Below are 20,496 nucleotides of genomic sequence, written 5' to 3'. Positions count from 1 at the left end.
ATTCAAAAATTTTCCCGTGAAAGGAGTTAGATAGACTCTGTTGCTAGCAGGAAAAGTATGATGTACAGGGGCAAGCTAATAATTTGAGGTGGAGAGCGTATATTTTAAATTAAATAAATTAAAAATATGATTAAAAATTGCAAATAATTGCTTGTTGTAATTATGAAATTAAGGCTATTGAAGAAAATATTAAGTTTTATTATGATTTATATTTAACTGTAATTAAAACTTTTTTTAGCAATAATTCTGAAGTGTTTTTCGTAATAACATATAATAATGAAGTATTGTTGATGGTAATTAAAAATAGATTTAATTTTAATATATTTTAAATGATTTGAAGAATATTGTTGAATTATTTTTATGAATGATAATTAAGTTATTTTTTAAAACATAATATACAGGTAATAAACACAGATGAAATATTTTAATGATAATTAAAACGTATAATTTGTTTAAAATATATTTAAAAATTTAATTAACATTTTAAGTATTCACAAAAAAGTAGAAATATAAAAAATAAAAAAAATTAACAGTAATATTTTTAATTAATAAAAACTTTGTTTATAATCATGGAAAATTGCATATAAAGTCTATAATATAATTATTTATTGCGTTATTTTATAAATGTATATATTAAAATGAATATTATTTTATAAACAAAACACTTAATATAATCACTTAAAAAGTGTTTTAATTTATAATTTTTATTGTAAATTTAATTCTAACTAGTATAAAATATTCTTGTCGTATAATCTTAATTAAAATTAAGAGACAGTTTTAGTAAAAATCCTGAAATAATCCAAACGTTAAATTCTATTGTCGTTGTTAATGACAATTAAAAGTAGACTTGATTTTAATATAATACATTTTAAATGGTAATTAAATTACAAACATAAATATACGCTAATGTTGCTATAAATTAATTATATATATATATATATATATTTTTTTTTTTAAATCGAGATTTTATGTACATTTATTTATTCCAATAAGACATACTTAAATTGAAGTTATCGAATAAAAAGCATTTTTTTACCTACATCCCAATTGATTGGGTTGTTCTCTATCTCCCCTACTGCAATCACGTACCAAACACAGGCCATCCAGTGAGCCATCAAACTAAACATTAACATTAATAGAGTTAGAATGATGGCACTATACTGAGAAAATCTATCCATTTTCTGCATTAGTCTTGCCAGCCTAAGCAGTCTCGTCAGTTTTAGCAAATGTATTAAAGTATTCTAAAAATAAATAAATTAAAAAAATAAATGTATAAACGATCAAGAGTTTTAGCCAAGTAAAAGCTTGGCACATAGATCTTTAATATTATTTTAAGGCTTCCATGTACTGTACGTTATATAATTCATATAGCTTCTAATAAGGAAGAATAATATTTACTCTGCTATATAAGTTGGCTGCAAATAAAAGGTCGAAAGGTAAAGCTGCTAAAACATCAACAAGGAACCATCCACGAACGTAATGAATTGCTATAGATTTTGGCTTAGTAACTACTTCTCCCTTCTTGTTAACAAACGTCGTTCGAAAATTCAATATGATATCTACAATTAATTAAATTTAAATATACAAGAAGTATATATCATATATTAATTAATTTATCAAAATTTTTATTTATTTATTTTTTACCTATTATAAACAATACTTCGACTAGAATATCTGCAATTATAGTTTTGCTGTAACGTCTCATATCCTGTTTCTCCTCTAGACCATTATCATCTCGATTATGAAAAGCAGCACTATATGGTACAACAACAGCTACATCAAAAGTAGCAAATAAAATAAGCCAGTCCCAACAAGTTTTAAAAATACCATAATGTGAAATAATAAACCTGGATCTTTTTAAGGCTGCTGTCTTGTATTCAGGTAAGGCTGTTGTATGAAGCAGTTTCTGCAAAAGAGAAAGAATTTCTACTGTTAATTTCGGTTATTATTTTAATATATTTTTTTGTTTTTCTTTTTTTAATTAAATTTCTTAAGTAAAGTGCATACTGTACATTATTTAATTTTAATTTTGTTTTCATTTTATCTTGCCTATAATGACCGGATAACTGATAGAGAACCGCTCTACTTCTTCTTCTTTGATTATGAGAGCCAGGAAGACATCCTTCTTCAGGATCTAAGTTACCGTTTGCATCTATGGAAAAATAGGGGAAAATATGTCAAAATTAATTAAAATAAATCTAATATATAATAAAAATAATTTTAAAAAAGTAAATTTGGGTATACTATTAAGTAAGAAGTAAGTTGTGTATACCATCGTTATAATTTTATTTAGACACTGATAAACATTGTATGACTATTTTTTCTGTTCGAAAATCGATGATTTAAATATAAAACTTGCAAATTACAAGCCTTTGCAAGTTGTTACAACTTGCAAACCTCTTGTAATTTGTAACAAATATTTTTAAACACAATTAAATATTTAACTGTGATAATTATAAATTAAGCTAATAAATCATTTATAAGCCGGATATTAATTTCTCTTCTCATTTCAAATTAGAAAATATATTACAATTACAAACTAAAATCGAATTAAATATATAATTCGATTGAAAAATATAATATATTACATGCACATATATATTATTATAATAATATAAACGTAGAGTTAAAAATAATTTAAAGTTTTAAATATAATTTACTTTCAAAAAATTTATATTAAATTTATAAATTCCCATTTTAAGATAAAACATTCGTGACTTAAGTGCACTTAAAAGAACGGGTAAGATCTTTATATAATCTTGTTAAGCGACAGCAAGACAGTCAATTTTGCCTATAACCCATTAGTATCCATACTTAGCTTTCGTGACATGTCTAAATGCTATTAAGATAACATTTAACTCAAAATTATTATTATCCTCCTTAGAATTACATTATATATATATATATATATAAACTTCGCTTCAGTTCCAATATTAAATTAAATTAATGTAGAATATTTTAAAATATTTCTTACATAAAAATATATATAGAAAATTTATTATTTGTTTTATTTTTAGAAAGAAAAAAAAATTAAATTTATAGAAAGAAATTCTTAACAGTTTTGAAATTTGTGAGCAATTACTGCTAATCAATGTCAAAATACATTATTGGAATATAGAAAAAAAAATTAAGATAGTATCGAAGAGAAGATAGAATTTCATTCTATTTTTTCCGATCGAGATGTTTCGATCGAATTCTTCTTGCATGGTTGGTCTACACAAACGAATCTCGTTTTCTACCCAGTTTTGACATGAAAGCATCCCTCAGGAAATAAAGAAATGAATAGCAGATTGCATATTATTCGTATAACAGCTAACTTTGATAGAGAAAAATTATAAATTACTAGACTTAAATATTCTATATTTTTTATATTTTACAGAATATTTTTTAAAAATAATTACATAATAAAATTAAAATATATAAAATTTTATTTATCTATATCTACTAAATAAATAAATATTGTTTAAATTATAATATTTAAATGAATAACTCAAGTTTTTTTTGTAATATTTTAACTTGTCATCAATAATATTTAAAATTTAATTATATTTATGTATAAATTATACAAATTATACTAAATTTATCAGTTTTACTTGTAATATTCTAAATAATTTAACATTTGAGTGGATTCAATAAGTAAATAAGTGGAAGAGGAGGTGGAAAAGCTCATGAATTACATTTACTGATAAACTTAATAATTAATTAATTTGCTGAAAAGAAATTTTTTTAAAATTAATAAACGAATTCAAAACATTATTAAAATTCTATTTATATTTTATTTTTTCATGATTTTTTAAAATAAAAATGACTTACCCAATTCAAAGCTATCATATCCATCATTTAACTCATTCTCAGCAATTTTTGATTTAGTAATATCTTTATGAGAAGCCAAGAAAAGGACCACTTCGTGTTTTTCATTCTTAATTGGAACTATATCCAGTAGGCACCAAAATGGACAACCTAAAATATGAAAAAATTAAACTCACTCAATGTTTTTTTTCAACTATCTAAAAGTTGGTTATTACAGAGAATTAGAGAATTTGATAGTAGAAGAAGAAGAAGAAGAAGAAGAAGAAGAAGAAGAAAGCATACCCGCTTTTGTATAAAACATGATTTCTAATTTTAGTTCGATTTTATTTTCTAGAGCTTTTTCAATTTGTTTTTTATGCTCTTCCCTAGTTTCTGGTCCATAGAGAAAGTTGCATGCACATCCTTTTTGCATGATCTGAGCTCTCGGAAATCCTGTCAATTCACAGAATCCATCGGAACAGTACACGATCGGATAAACGGATGGCACCTGGGCATTACCCAACACAAAGTTGCTATCTAAAAATAAAATAAAAACAAAGATAAAATTTTATAAATGTATATATATATATATACATTATATAATTTATCTTAATATATATATATATATATATATATTAAAATAAATACTTTTAACTTATTCTTTTAATTTTTTTCTACTGTTCATTAACGAGTCAAGCTGATTGTTCTTAACTTGAAGGAAATATCCATTAACATTTCTAATTTTTATCAAAATATTTGTTATATTCAACCTCTAAGAATCTTTTTCATATATCGACCCCTTTCAAGAAAAATTTATATATGTATGCACCACACCTACATAATTTTTAAAAGGCATCTTCCTAAATTTATTTGAGAGCAAGAAAATATGTAAAATTTTTAATATTTTAAAATAAAATTTTTTATATTTGCAGCTATATTTCCCCCTCTCGTACTTTCATTAACCTCTGATCCCCATGGAAACCCACGCTCTAGAGATTCTAATTCTGATTATTAATTTTTTAATCTCTTTATTGGGCTGCAATTTGAAAAAATTGTAGACCTATAAATTTTCAATGTGTGTCTGTCTGTCTCTCTCTTCTTAATATCGAAAACGGTATTAGATAGATGAAAGTCTAGATAAATTTTCACCAAAATGGTTATAGATAGATGACCTTGTTATCAGGAAAAGTATGATTTACAGGGGCAAGATACTACTAATTTGAGATCGAGAGCATATATTTTAAATTAAATAATTTTAAAAAATATGATTAAAATTGCAGCCCGGCATTGTGATGATGTCACAATACTCTTTGCTCCTTTTAGTATTTTATATAATTTAACTAAACAAATTATAATGAAATTTAATTACATTCTTACAAAATAATTTTTTAAAATATAAATTTGAAAGCATTTAAAAATATTTAAATTCTGTAGTCTCGTGTTAGGTAACATGTTTATTTAAGGGAAAATTTGACGTTATTCGGATTACTCTTTTAAATATTTAATATAAAAGAAAATTTTTGTAACGATATTGAAGCGATCCATTAAGCAGAACACCTTCCATTCACTAAATGAGAGGAGTTTAATTTACTAAATGAGATTGCTTTAATGATAAACATTCAATAAAGTAGCATTAAAAAATCTTTACAAAATTATATTACTTTTAAAGTATTCAATTAAATAGAAAATAATTAATAAGTAATTTATTTGTAAGATTAAAATTTGAATAAGATAATATTTCAATTTAGGAAGATTTTTTATGGATTATAAATAATTTAATTTAAAAATATTGCTTAATTTTTTTATAACTTTAAATACATTCTAAGTAAGTTTTTTACACATCTACATATATATATAGCCTATATATAAATCAAAATATATATTATGTATATTAGGTAAATAGTTCTATATCTTTCAATGTATCTGCACCAAATTTGTCACGAATATTCTTCGACACTATAGAAAAAATACTATAGTGATCCCCATCACCTCTAAAGCCCACCCCTCGTACTGAAGCACGTGCAATTTTTATGTTTCTCAGTTTCACTGTGGTAAATACCTGGATCGTTAAAAGTACAGTACATTTTAGTTACTAAGACCATTGTTTTTATCACCCTCTCTCAACCTAACCTCAACAATTCTACCCCCTGAAAAGCCCTAGTAACCAAGGCACACACTGCTAACATTTTAAAATATTTTAAACACAAAATTTTAAAAAATATTTGCGTTTATTTTAGTTTTATTTAATATATTTTAAGGTATTTTCACGCCTTTCTTCCATATTACTGGTATTTTGATTCACAGTTGGTATTTTCATCGATCAATGCATGAACGAATGATAGAACATTAATATGAAGGCGTTAGAGCATAGAAACATGTGAGCAACAACCGAAAAAATAAATAAATAAAAAAGAAACTAGCAGAGAGTGCTCTCTCGAGAAAAGAAAGAAAGTAGCTGAATTTATCGAATGTTACCAGGATATTAGCTAGTTATTATCCTTGCACAATTTTTTTCTTTTTTTTACTACAGCACGAAAGACTGTTAGAAAACGATAGCAAATCATTGAAAAATATTCATTTCTAATGCTGTGCTATCAATTTTACTAGAAACATAAAGCTTATATTCGTACATATACTCAAGAAAAATCCATGGAAAGAATTTAAATTGCCTCCGAAAACCTTTATTATAAAGACAACTTTCATAACAAGAGAATAAACGACGATATTTGTAAGAAAGAAAGCTTCAGTTAAACTAGTCAAATCACATTTTAAATAATGCGAAAACGTTTCACGAATGAAATTATTTAAACTCGTGTTATAGAGGAGGAAAAAAAGAAATAAATTTATTATATTATATTTTATTTTATTTTAAAAGGATATTCATTCGCGATTCTCTTTATATTTCACACTATTAGAGACGACAGATGCCAAATAATGTTACACATCGTTGCTTCCTTGTAGCGTTACGATATCGATTATGTTAAATCTTTTACATTTTTTCTTATATTTAAGAAGAAAATAAAATAAATTTCAAGAAAGTAGTAACTAAATTTACCATTTTTTTCATGTAATTTTATTTATCATTTTATAACTATTATTATTATTACTATTAAGCTACGGATGTAAGTAACTTCTCCAAGATGATGGATGAAAGTTGATGGTATTTAAAGATTATTTTTATAAATACTTACGTGTTCCATCAAACCTGGTAGCTATGGTATCTAAAAATGTATTCTGTGGTGCGAGTAGTCCTTTTCTGGCAGGCATTTGAGTCTTATTGATTTATTCAATCGAAGCTATGATATACCACTCATCCTGCTTGAGTATTCAGAGCCATCTCAGCATAAAATCTAAAATTAAAATAAAAGATAACATTTTGATTTTTTAACTGTCTGATTATATTATTTAATTCAAGCGTAAACATTTAATTTTATATTTATATAACGTTTTGTGGGTGGACATATATATATATTTTTCTCCTCCTGATTTTCTCTAATGGCGATGAAACTCTCGAGCATCTTCATAAATATACAATTTCTAAACTCCACACTTTTTAGTCGATTTTTAAACTAATCTATGCGTATTTTTATATTTATTTATTAATTTTATTAGTTATAATATTTGTTAATAATTAATGTTATATTTAAATGAAATGTTTATTTGTAATGATGACAATCATGCCTGTTCTCTTTTTATCATTTTAAACTGCATTTTTTAAAATTACAACGCATAAAATAATTTAAAAATTATTGTAATTTATTAAGCTTTACATAAAATATTAAAAAAATATATAGATTTTTATATACAATGACAAGTAAATTAAACTTGATTAATTAAAAACAGAGATAATAACATACTTTTACAGTTTTTACTAATTAAAATAACGCAAATTTATTAATTGATTAATTAAAATATTTATAAAATTAATTATAAATTATTTTAAAATAATTTTAATTCCCTAAAGAAAGTTTATTTTCGAGTACAATATGCACACACACACACACACACACACATATACACTATATATATATATATATATATTATTTAAACTATATTTTTCCATATTTTTTACTAAATAAAATTGATAAAACATATAAGTTTTAAGTTATTAATTAATAATATACTGATAAATTATATATTTCATTAAGTTTATTAGTTAAAATACGAAGATTTAAGGTTTATTTTTAAGGGTAAACAACAGAAAATTACATACAATCCATAAAAAAAATGCACTTAATAATAAATTATATTTATATATAAAGGTGATTATATTGCGAAAGTAAAGCTTTTAACTTTTTATACCTTAAATTTCGTTAAATTAGATACAGTGTCATCAAACCTTTTACCAAAAACAACTTTAGTTACTATGGTAGTGTGACGTCAATAAGTGATAAACAGGTAAATACAGAAAGTAAACATATTTAACCATTTAAAAAGAAAAATTACAACTAATTGTAATGAAAGTAATAAAGGAAATTAATGTTAATAAAGTTAAACTTAATTACATTCGAATGTATATACATTTATATTTTTATTGATTTAAATGGTAATTATATAATGAGAGAAGATTAACATAATTATATACTTTTCAGCAAATGTGTAATTTAATATATAATTATAATTCATTTAATATTTTATTTTTTAAAATTCGATTAAAGTTAGATAATTATAAACGTTTTTGATCGTTTGAAAACTAAATAAAAGAATTTTTTAAGAGATAAAAAAGCTAATAGAAAGGTTACTAATGAGGATTTTTTTAGTATTTAGGGTTTCTAAAAGGAATTTTTACTTGTTAGAAGTCTGCAATTTCTTTTTTTTTAGTTGTTAGCTATAATTTTTTAAGATTTTATTTTTAGTTTTTAAAGTTCTTTGTGAACATTTTTTATATTGATTTTTTAAATTTTCGTATTAAAAATCCTTACGAAAAATTCTTATTTTTAGTCCCAACAATTAAAAGTTCCTAATAAAATCCCTGCAATTATAAGGATTTTGTGATAATGTTTTTAGTTTTTAAACGCTTTTTAAGGTTTTAAATTGTTCTGGATTGAGATTTTAAAATAAATTTTTCAATTTTTAGGGTTTTAAAGGGTTTTTTTTTTTAAATTTCTCAACTGTCTTTACAGTTTTCAATATTTTAGATTCTGTAAGGAATCTTTTATTTATAAGAAATCCTTGTAAGAATTTAAGGATTAAAAGAATTAAAAATATTCTTATAAAGATTATTATATTTAGGAGTAGAGACTATTCGAGGGGGTAGAGTGGAGAAAGGAAGATAGTGAGGGGATAAGAAAGACGGTGATACGATTAAGAAATTTTTATTTAAATAAATTTAATAGGATTCATCTAATATAATTCTTAATTGTTGGGATCTCTTCATAGTTTTTTTTTAATTTAAAAAATTTTGTAAAGAATTTTTTTAAGGATTTAAGAATTAAAAGAATGAAACTTGGCAATCTTAAATGGAAGAAATCTTTTGTGTAATATAGTTTTACAAGAGATTTTTAAACAGAATTTGATTAAATAATTTCATGTCAACACAAAAAAGTACTTTAAATAAAATAAGAAAGAAAATTCTTTTTAAAAAAAGCATTGTAATGTTAAAAAGCTCTTAAAAATAATTAAAATAACTTAAAATACATTATTTTCGCAATACGTTTTAATCCAATTATAAATTATTCTTCAATAGATTAAGCACGTACTTAAACTAGATTTAAGGAAAATCGTAAAAATTTAGATAAAATTTTCAATTTTTTTAAATTTTAAAATGAGTTTTTGGCACTCTAAAGTACGAATTTTCCTATGAATTCCAAGTTCCATCAAGTAAAAAGGTGTCAAGAATCTTAATTAAATCCAGTACTTGTAGAATCTATATGTAAATCAACTAAATCTACGAATAATATATATGATAAATCATAAATTTAAAATTATAATTGATAAATATAAAATTTTTAAAAGTTTATCATATAAAATTGATTAATAAAATTGTTTTATAAACATATAAATGAATATATCTATCTAAATATTCTTCTTATATTCTCCTTCTAGGAGCCATATTTTAATTTTATAGGAAATTTTTCTGAAACGAAGAACTTTTCTGACTTGCTTAAGGGTGCAATGAACTATACTCGCCTGAAACTATTAGATTTCTATCACAAAGTTGTTTCTAATACGGACTTTCTATATATTCAATTAACTAAAATCGTTGCAAATAATATTTTATGGTTTATTTTTACCAAATATATTAAGAAAACAATATTTTATCCAAAATTCATCGTCAGTAGAGCATAAAAGATAAGTAAGATGAATCTTAAGTGGAACGATCAAACATTCAAGTTAGAGAAGATATTAGATAAATCTATATTTTTAAAATATTGTGATTCAGTGTGTTTCTACGTAAGAATATAGCCCACGAAGAATTAATATTAATATAATTATATCAATCAAAATTAGAGTAGGTGTTCAAAGCAGTAGAAAGAACTATTGGAAAAATCTCAATCAATTTTTATTTTAAAATTTAGCCGCTAGGGCGAAATTTGGCGCTGATGTCTCCCTTAATGTGTACGTTTTCTAATTAATTTCGAGTATAAAACACAATCCTCCGATAGGTTAAAAGTCATGGCGCCCACTTTCGTGGTCTCCCAATTTCACATCTGTAATTGAAATAAAATGATTCTACTTTGTTTCTTCACTCCCGAAAATCGTTAAGAAACTACGTAATGTGCAAACAAGTGAGCAACAGCGCCAAATTTGACCCTAGCGGCTGAATTTTGAATTAAAATTTTTTCCTCTGCTCACTCTGCATTTCATAATATAAACTCTAAATTTATTGATTTAAGTAAATTAAAAACACATACTTATGTCTTATATAACACGAATACTTCGAATCTGTTGAACACAAAGCACGTACAGTTATAAATAATTAATAAATTTAAAGTTTTCTTTAACTTAGATACAGAGAGGTATAAATTGTTATATATTTATAAGGGTATAAATTTGTTTGGAATTTTATATTTAATAAAATACGCTTAAAGATAAATAAAATAAATCATTATTTAGTTTTTATTTATAAAAGTTTTAAAGATAAAATTTTTTAAAAAGACATTTAACAATGGCCATTTGTATGAGAGCCAAAATAATTTGTTAACTCAATTTTCGTGTTGTTAGATAATACAAGAAGAAGCTTCAAATAACAAACAACTTCTCCCCAAGAAATTCAGGCCAAACAGTTGAGTAATTTGGCATTTTCCCGAATTTTATTTTTATTTTTATTTTTTTCGTGAAAGCTTTTAACGAAATTTTGAAACAAACATAGAACTATGAAATGCAATTGATGCTGTGTTTTTGAAAATGCAACATTACTCTAGTTCCTCCCTACAAATTCTTTTATTTTATAAATGAAAATCAACATTCAATTTTCTCATGAAGTGAATATATCAACTACAATTCGATTTATTTATTTCTTTTAAATGTATTTTACGTAAGTTTTATATTTTAGTTTTGTGTGGAGGGAGGCGATCTTCTATCTTAGAACAATTCCTAATTGTAAACAAGGTAAATGGATAAATTAAATAAAAATATGGAGATGTTGACTTATACTTTATGAACTAATATAACGCATTTAAACGTTATTAAATTTATTTTTCAAGTTTTAAACTAAAGAAAAATCAATTTTTATTTAAGAAAATTCTGTTTTAAATTTGACAAAAATATAATCCAATGTTAAGAAAGTCAAAATATATATATATTTTTTTCAGTTTAAAAATATATATATTTTTGACCTGTCAACACGAATACTATTCTTCAGTTTTTTCCAGAGTATGACCATAGATAAAGATTCCTGAAGAAAAAAAAAGAAGGGATGTTAAGAGACTAGAGTGATGCTTCTCATAGTAATTTTAACATTTATAACGGAAACAATATAGGTTTGCTCTGTGTAACAACCGACCCTGGATACTTTTACTCTATTTATATGTAGTAGGGGAGATCGTTACAAAATATTGAACTCGTAAATCTTCCCAAAAGCGATTTCTCTAAAGGAGATTTACAATAAATTTTAAAGATAATCTTAAAATAAGAGACGAAACTCGGTTGAGTTCGACTCGATAAATGTTGAATATCTATTTATTTTTCATAATGTATAAGATTAAAATATAAAGATTATAATCTAAAATTGCTTACATCGATTAAATTAATTCTTATATATATATACATTTTTCCTATAAATTATTAAATATTTAAACAACAAATTTTTTATTTAAAATACAGCTTATGTAAATGTTAATTAAGATAAATTGAATATTTCAATTAAATGATTGAGGTTTAAATGTAATTAATTGATTGAGAACGTTATGTAAACAGTTATTTTAATACAGTAGTATACAGGGTGGTTCAAAAATCAGTTAAAATTATGAAGACGATATGCGATAGTTTTCGACAGGGAAATTAAATAATGTTCCTTTATAAATATGCAGAAGATAATTATCTTGTCATAAATATTAACAAATCAAAAAACAATGCCTTAAGAAGTGATTCAAGGCTTCGAAGTTCGGATAAACTTTGCATTAACAACTCATTTATCTCAACATCCCAGCGATTATATGCACCTCTTGACTTAAATATTCTTCTATAATTCTAACGGAAAAAGTTGCACAAAACAGTAATTGTACTCTAAAATATGATTTACATAGCCTTAGAAAATAAATTAAAATGAATTTTAATTTGATTTAGAATGTATATAAACTTAAAACAGTAATAACATCTCTTGACTTATATCCGTTTCTTCTATAGATGTTAAGGTCTTAAGAGGCAAGGCATCTTACCATAGTAAGGCCTTCAATATATTTTTAAAAAATAATGTTAAAAATTGAAATAATTTTTTTTTATAATAACAATTCTATTTTAAAAAGTTGAGGCCCCCTAGCCAAATAATCTGCTGGCCCCTCTTTAATGCGAGAAGATATATTAATTATTTTCTAAGTATCGAAGATAAAAATGTTTTAATCATTGTATTTTTGGGTTTTATATTGTTGTTGGCGGAGAAAATCCTTTATCTGTAAGACTATCCTAGTGTATTAGTTAAAATAAATAAACAAATAAATAAAATATTAATTTAAAAACTTTAGGAAGAAGACTACAATTATCTTGTACGTATCTTCATTTTTAATATTATTTTGTGTATTTTTATTATTGTAAAAATATGTAGTGTCAACAAACAAATCTATTGAAAGTAAACTGAGATTATCCAGAAAGTTATACAGATATTTTAATATAAAAAAAAATTAATCTCTCGCAGGAAACTGAATAAAATTGAAAATGATAAACATTGCAAACTACGCTCTGTTTACATTTTTGCTGTATCACTAAGCAACAATAACGCAAAATATAATATTTATACGACGTTTGCATGCAAAGTTTAGGATCAACTAGGAACAAATATCAGAATATTTTTGTCCAGATAAAAATATATCATCCACTAAACATTACAAACATTTAAAACATTTTTCTCCTTTACAATTTCTATGATAAATAAGTAGTTATTTCATAAATAACATTCAATATATCACTTATATTATATCAAGTACTTGCCTGTTCGCAGAAAGGAAAGCTAAATAGAAAAAAATATGTTTGAATCTGGATATGATCCTCATCCATCATATACATTAGCAGACTGTGATACCTACAACACAATTATGTTTTCTTGCTCTTTCCCTTTCTATTCAGTGAATGAATCGAGTGGATAGAGAATAAAACATCATGGACATAGACTATTATTTATTAAATATATAAGGATTAAAGTAAGTTGGGAATATGTTATTTAAATAGATGAATGTTTAATCATTTGCGGGTTTTAAACACAAATTTAGTTTACTAAGTGATTTTTTGTTCGTTTTTTTAAACAGTTGCTATATAAATATTTGCTTTCTACATCACATTTATCTTTAATAAAGATTATTAATTTATACATAAAAGTTTGTTATGACTGAATACCATTCCTATACGTTAAAAAACGATAGTTTTATTGACATAAAATGTTTATTTTATAAATTATTTTCTCAAATATTATTGCAGAAATAAATTTCTTAAATGATAATTCAGTTGTATGCATATTTTTTCTTCTTATTTGTTTCTTAGGCTGTGATTTTAAGTACGCAAACCTTAAATAATTATTATTTAAGTGGTTAGAATTAAAATAAATACTTTTATTATTAGTCCAATTATAAATATAGCTTAACTTCTATTCATTTATATATTCCACTAATAAGATGTTATAACTGCTGCGGATATGGCCATTACGCCAAAAACTGTATAGAATATCTCACATGCAGTCACTGCACAAAGCAACATAAATACGCAGACTGCAATCGACTAGATAGACCACCCTGCTGCATAAATTGCGAAACAGAGAATAAATCCGAAGAAGGATATAAATTCAGAACAGATCACAACGCATTTGATGCAGGCTGCCCAATTACAGTCAAACAAAGGCATCAATGATTCAAAAAACCAACTATGGCCAATAGAGAAAATCAAAGTAATACACAGAAACCATATAACATAAAGCTAAACATACTCCAAATCAATCTTCAAAGGACCAAGGCTCTAACTTCTCTCATGCTTAAAACAGCAGAAGATTGGAAGATAGATGTTATAATGGTACAAGAACCATACCTTTATAAAGACTACTTTCCACATTTTGGCAAATGGATGACCTTCCTCCACGTGGATACACTGCTAAACCAAAGACTGGTATCTTCATCTGCAACCCAAACGTGGACACTCAATTCCTTCCCAACCTCAGCTCTAAATATGCCGCTACCATTGCCATACATAGTAATAGTACCAATCCAGCTTTTCTTACATCAATATATTATTCTCCATTCCGGGACATTGGACCTCTGATGGAGGAACCGGAAAGAATCAGCTCCTGGACTAATGGTCGCCCGTGACTAATAGGAGGGGACGCTAATGCTAAGTCACCAGTATGGCACAGTGACATAAAGGACCCAAGGGGCCCTTCTCGAATTTGCCTCCACAAATCAATTTTTATCTAACAACACTAGCCCCTTGTCAACCTATTACACCAGCAGAGGTGACAGCTGGGTAGACGTGGTGCTTTCAAACAGCAACATGAACAACCTTATTGTATTCTATAGCACACAGAACTATCCTAGTGACAATGATCATAGATATATTAAAACTACTTTAAACCTTACAGGAAAATCTGTCCACACCGACAATTATGTAACCAAAACTAACTGGAACGCCTTTCGTGAAGAACTTAAATGCTCCTGGAATATTGAAAAGCCTGTAACAGAGATGGACAAAAAAGACATTAATAAGTGCATCACCCACCTAAACAATTGCATACAAACCTGCAATCACAACACCTCCCACCAAACAAAAGCAGGGTCTTCAGTAGCGTGATAGGACAGCGAGCTCAAAACTGTAAGGAGAGAGGTTAGAAAGTTAAGAAAGGCATACGAAAAACAACACAACAGTGACCTTTGCAATACCCTTCGTGCTGACTATATTAACAAGTTTAATAACTACAAAACCTTAATCAACCAAAAGAAACATAAAGCCTGGAGGGAGTTCTGCAGGCGGTTCGATAAACCCTGAACCGACCCCTACTACGTTGCCTTCAAAAACAGTGTAAAATGGGCATTCCCTTGCCAATCCACAAATCGGATGGCACTCTAACCACCTCCTTTAGTGATACAATAAAAACAATCTTTGACCACCACTTCCCCACTGATAACCAAACTGATGACAATAGTGTGCATAAAGAAAAATAAGAGCGCTTTAGATTCGCCCCAAACACATGCGACGATCCTCCTTTCACTTACAGTGAAGTTTCCAAAGCTTTTAAAAGGATAAAAATAAAGAAGGCCCTGGAAAGGACGCAATAACGGGCAAAATGACAAAGGAAACCTTCGAAGCACTTCCAACATTCTTTGTAGTACTATATAATCGGTGCCTCCAGATTGGGTACTTCCCTGCTGACTGGAAGTCTGCCTCAGTCAAACTTATATAAAAAAACAGTAAACAACCACCCACCAGCCCCAGAGACCACAGACCCATTTCCCTTCTGCCAATCATGGGTAAAATCCTAGACAGACTTATTACCAACTGTATCACCAACCACCTTATGAAGAAAAACTATATCAATATCCACCAACATGGTTTTGTTCCTGGTAGGTCAACTACCACAGCCCTGGCCTCGATCATTGATAATATTTTGAAAAAGCCAAGAAAGATGGCAAACACTGTTCTAATTTCCATTGATTTCCAAGGAGCGTTTGATAACTTATGGTGGCCAAAAATCCTGTATCGACTCCGTGAAAATCACTGCCCTGATAACATTTTTAACATCGTGACGTAACTTTCTTGAAGATAAGCACATTGGCTTTTATACAAACAATCTCTCCTACACTCATCAAACAGCCAAGGATTGCCCTCAAGGGTACCCTTAGGCTATTACCCTTATAGCCGGCCCGATCCTTTGGACTCTACTTCACAATGACCTTCTGAACATATGCAACAGGATACCGGGCTTCTTGGTGCATGAGTACGCCGACAACACGGTGGCTCTTATTTCCAACAAAAACTCCGACAATCTGGCCCCTATACAATATCATAATGGACACCATCTACAAACAGAGCACTGATAATAAACTGCCTATAAATTATAACAAGTGTAAGTACGTCATATTTCCAAAAAATAGCTTTCAAAAAAGCCCAACCATTAAAATCAACAATACAAGAATATCTAGGATGAAGGAGTTAATGTATCTTGGGGTAACCCTGGACGAAGCACATCGACATTTACAATAAGGCAACAGTTGCCTCCAACAAACTGATTAATATAGCAGCCAATAACTGGGGGATCAGATACAATGCTATCAAATACAGGGTGACAATAATTAACTCGTACAAAGTTTGTAGCAATGCTGCACCTGAACTTTTTTACTGTCACCAATTTACATAATATTGTTTAATTCTCCATGATTTCCTGCCCGTGTAGATATACTTTCGATGTAATAAGGGTTAGTTCTTTATTTTTTTAATGGTGTCGAACAAATGTTGTGCAATTTTAGAGCTATTCCGGCAAGGAAAGCATCAATGTGAAATTGTTCGTCTGCTCGGTGTTCCAAAAATGACAGTCTCAGATGCAGTTCGGCGATTCAAGGAGCTTGGCCACAATGGTGACCGTCCCGGACGTGGAAGAAAGCGCACTGTCAACACGTCTAGGAACCGCAAGATCATCACAAAGCGAGTTGACTGACATGCGAAGGTCTCCATGAGAAAAATTGCTCGTGAGATCAGAATCAATCGCGAATCGGTGCGGTTAATGGCGAAAAAGGAACTCGTACTCAAGCCCTACAAGTTCCAAAAGGTTCAGCTCCTCACCGATGAAAACAAGTGCGTGAGACTCCAAAGATCCCGTTAACTCAAGCGTCGGGCCGCAGGTCGACAATGGGAGTGCATTCTCTTCACAGACGAGAAGCTTTTCTCCGTACAACCATCAAAACGACAGGAACTGGTCCGCGGGGGCTCCTGGAAGCTCAGCCGTCATCGAACATCACAAAATCCAATGTCAGTCATGGTTTGGGGCGGAATTTGTGCGAGCGGCAAGACACCCCTTGTTTTCGTCGATCAAGGGGCCAAAATCAATCAAGATGTGTACCACCATGACATTCTCGAGGCTGTGGTACTTCTGTGGGCTCAGCAGCATTTTGTCAGTGCGAAATGGACGTTTCAGCAGGACTCGGCGCCGACACACAGGGCGAAGAAGACTCAGGAGTGTGCAAGGCTCATTTTCCCGATTTCATCTCGTCTGCGGAATGGCCACCGTACTCGCCGAATCTGAACCCAATGGACTACAGTGTGTGGTCCATTTTGGAGGCCAGGGCCTGTTCTAAGCGCCATGAAAGTTTGGAGTCGCTGAAGCAATCCTTGCGCTGGGAGTGAGACAAACTGTCTCCAGAAGAGTGCGGCCCATCGTGAGAATTTCAAAACGCGTTTGGGGCTCTGCATCAAAGCAAAAGGAGTCCACTTTGAAACTGGCTGAATATCTGATTAATACGTAAAGTATTGTCACTGTTATATGCTGTTGTTTTGCTAATTTTCATTTCTTTAATAAATTTACGATACAAAAAACTTGTACGGGTTAATTATTGTCACCCTGTATATCTATTTGAAGTGCCATAGAGCCCATTATACTTTATGCTGCCCCTATCTGGGAAAAGGCCACCTACAAGCAAGCAAATATCAAAAAATTTAACAAAGTCCTCTCTGGACTTTGTTAGCAGCAATTTGGAATTGCAGCATTGCGAATTGCCAGGGCCTACTGTACTGCGCCCACCTCGGCCCTTCTGGTGATAAGCGGACTCTGCCCTCTATACCTTAAAATTAGAGCAGCTATGTAGTCTTGGAATCACAAAAACATGATTGACCTCTGTAACTGGAAAGATAAAATTCAGCACAAAACCCTTCCAAACCTTCCTGACAAAATCTACCAAGACCTCATTACCAACGGTATCGAGGAAAAAAATTCAAATTCATATATAGATATGACTCTTTCCATGAACATCCAGGACTTACCATGATGAGAATGACCATGATTATAAAATCTACACGGACAGTTCCAAGCAAGCGGATCAAGTGGGCGCAGTTTTTATCGCGTACAACAAGGCAGACAATATTACTCACCGGTCTGCTTTCAAGCTCGGTAAATACTGTTCCGTCCCTCAGGCGGAGATTTTCGCCATTACCAAGGCATTCCACCACATCAATGAAGACTGGTTCCCCGTAAAAAGAAAATAGCCATCTACACAGACAGCATTACAGCTCTTCACTCAATTTCCAACACCAACAACAATGGCTACAATGTTACCACTATTCAGAAAATGCTTATTAGTAATAACCACTACCATCACATCACCCTTAACTAAGTCTGTGGTGGAGGGAAACGAGGCAGCTGACGCTCTCGCCAAAAGAGCTGCGGTCTCGTCTCTTCCTTGTTCTTACAGTAAGATACCGCCTTCCACTATCCATAAATGGATCTATAACCAGCTTTTGCAAACTTGACAAGAAGACTGAAACAACTGCACTACAGGCCTTTCCACTCATGGCTTTATTCCAGACATTTCTGTCAGGCTGAGTTGCAGGAATCTTGTTCCCAACTTAGCCTTGACTGAAGTTCTCACTGGCCACGAGAACTTCAACGCTTACCTCCACCGGTTCCGGCTACGGGACAGCGAGACCTGCAGGTGCAACACGAACACCAAACAAGACTACCTTCACCTATTGCTTGACTGTCCACTCTTCTACCAACAGAGATAGACTCATTGAGGCTGCACTTCGTAACAACCATAACTGGCTGTGTCCTCTACAAGTCCTAATATATGAGAAAGACATGTACAATCATCTGAATAATTATCTGCAGAGCATCAAAGTGCTTACAGAGAGGACAAGAAAACAGTCAGTGGCATTACCCTCGTAGTCATGCAAATCTACTGAACTGCGATGTTAACACCACACGTTAATAAAAATCACTGTCTATGCTTTTAGTATAACCCTAGAAATGTCAATTGTAAATACGTTTGTAACCTGATAATTTGTTCGAGCTACCCATAATCTGGCACCTAGCACCCAGCCTGTATCTATTGATAGTTTACGCACAGTTAATCTGCATACTGTACTGTACATACGTTTGTCATCTGTTTTTATGTTTGTACTATTTGCGATTTGTCAAACAGCATTCAACATGTAACTACTTTGTACCAATATTAATCTGCATACTGTATATACGTTTGTTACCTGTAAATACGTTTTTGCTATCTGTCGTTGTCACATAGCACTCCCCATGTAACTATTGTACTATTATTAATCTGCATAATGTACATACGTTCGTCATCTGTTCTTATGTTTGTATTGTCTGCGATTTGTCAGACAGCACTCAACATGTAATTTCTTGTAACAATATTAATCTGCATACTGTATATACGTTATTACCCGTACATATGTTAGTGCTATTTGCGATCTGTAACATAGCACTCCCAACTTGTATTCCTCTGTAACATTCTTGTTATTGTTATTGTACACTGCTGGCCATCCAAAATGCAACACCAAGAAGGACCAGAGATATCACAACCAAATTTATTTGAGAGATAACACGTTGTACAAAGATCAAATGATTGAAAATACAGTCTCTTGTGAAGTGAGGAAAATGATGGAATCAGTATGGAGTGTTGCCGCCATTGCTGGCTATAACCGCTGCTACACGCCTCGGCATTGAGTCAAAGAGGCTTTGGATATGTTGTTGGGGTATAGCATTCCATGCTGCTTCCACATATGGCCAAAGTTGATCTGGTGTGTCAGCGGGTGGTGTATCCCAGGCCAGTCGTTCTGCAATAATCGACCAGACGTTTTCTATAGGCGAGAGATCGGGAGAACAAGGAGGCCAAGGCATCAATACAATCTGATGGGCGAAGAAGAAGTCTTGAGCAATGCGTGCCAGAGGTGATCGCACATTATCCTGTTGAAATGTGGCCGTTCGCAAGCTCTGAAGGTATGGGAGGACAACAGGCTCCAACACCTCAGAGATACAGCACTGGCTGGTCAGTGTACTGGCAATGCATACTAGGGGGGTGGGAGTGGAATCCAATACCACCACAAACCATAATACCGGGTCCAGGACCAGTA

The 20,496-nt window shown here is 29.8% G+C and overlaps 1 protein-coding gene across 2 annotated transcripts in view; it reads right to left on the bottom strand.

The window, feature by feature from the left end:
- Window positions 1-20,496, bottom strand: part of Elk (Eag-like K[+] channel) — a 63,718-nt gene that overhangs the window by 11,788 nt on the left and 31,434 nt on the right. For both annotated transcript variants that reach the window (XM_067264133.1, XM_067264134.1), the window contains 7 exons: window positions 6,981-7,139; window positions 4,093-4,326; window positions 3,814-3,960; window positions 2,013-2,152; window positions 1,645-1,906; window positions 1,399-1,559; window positions 1,037-1,241 (listed from right to left, as the gene is read on the bottom strand). In XM_067264133.1, the coding sequence (XP_067120234.1) occupies window positions 1,037-1,241; window positions 1,399-1,559; window positions 1,645-1,906; window positions 2,013-2,152; window positions 3,814-3,960; window positions 4,093-4,326; window positions 6,981-7,056 (1,225 nt within the window). In that variant the 5' untranslated portion in view covers window positions 7,057-7,139. The remainder of the gene's footprint in view (window positions 1-1,036; window positions 1,242-1,398; window positions 1,560-1,644; window positions 1,907-2,012; window positions 2,153-3,813; window positions 3,961-4,092; window positions 4,327-6,980; window positions 7,140-20,496) is intronic.

Source organism: Centruroides vittatus, unplaced genomic scaffold (assembly GCF_030686945.1).
Source record: "Centruroides vittatus isolate TY-2023 unplaced genomic scaffold, ASM3068694v2 contig_1824, whole genome shotgun sequence".
NCBI classification, from domain to species: domain Eukaryota; kingdom Metazoa; phylum Arthropoda; class Arachnida; order Scorpiones; family Buthidae; genus Centruroides; species Centruroides vittatus.
Note: the sequence above shows the minus strand (reverse complement) of the source record. Positions and strands in the feature narration are given on the sequence as shown.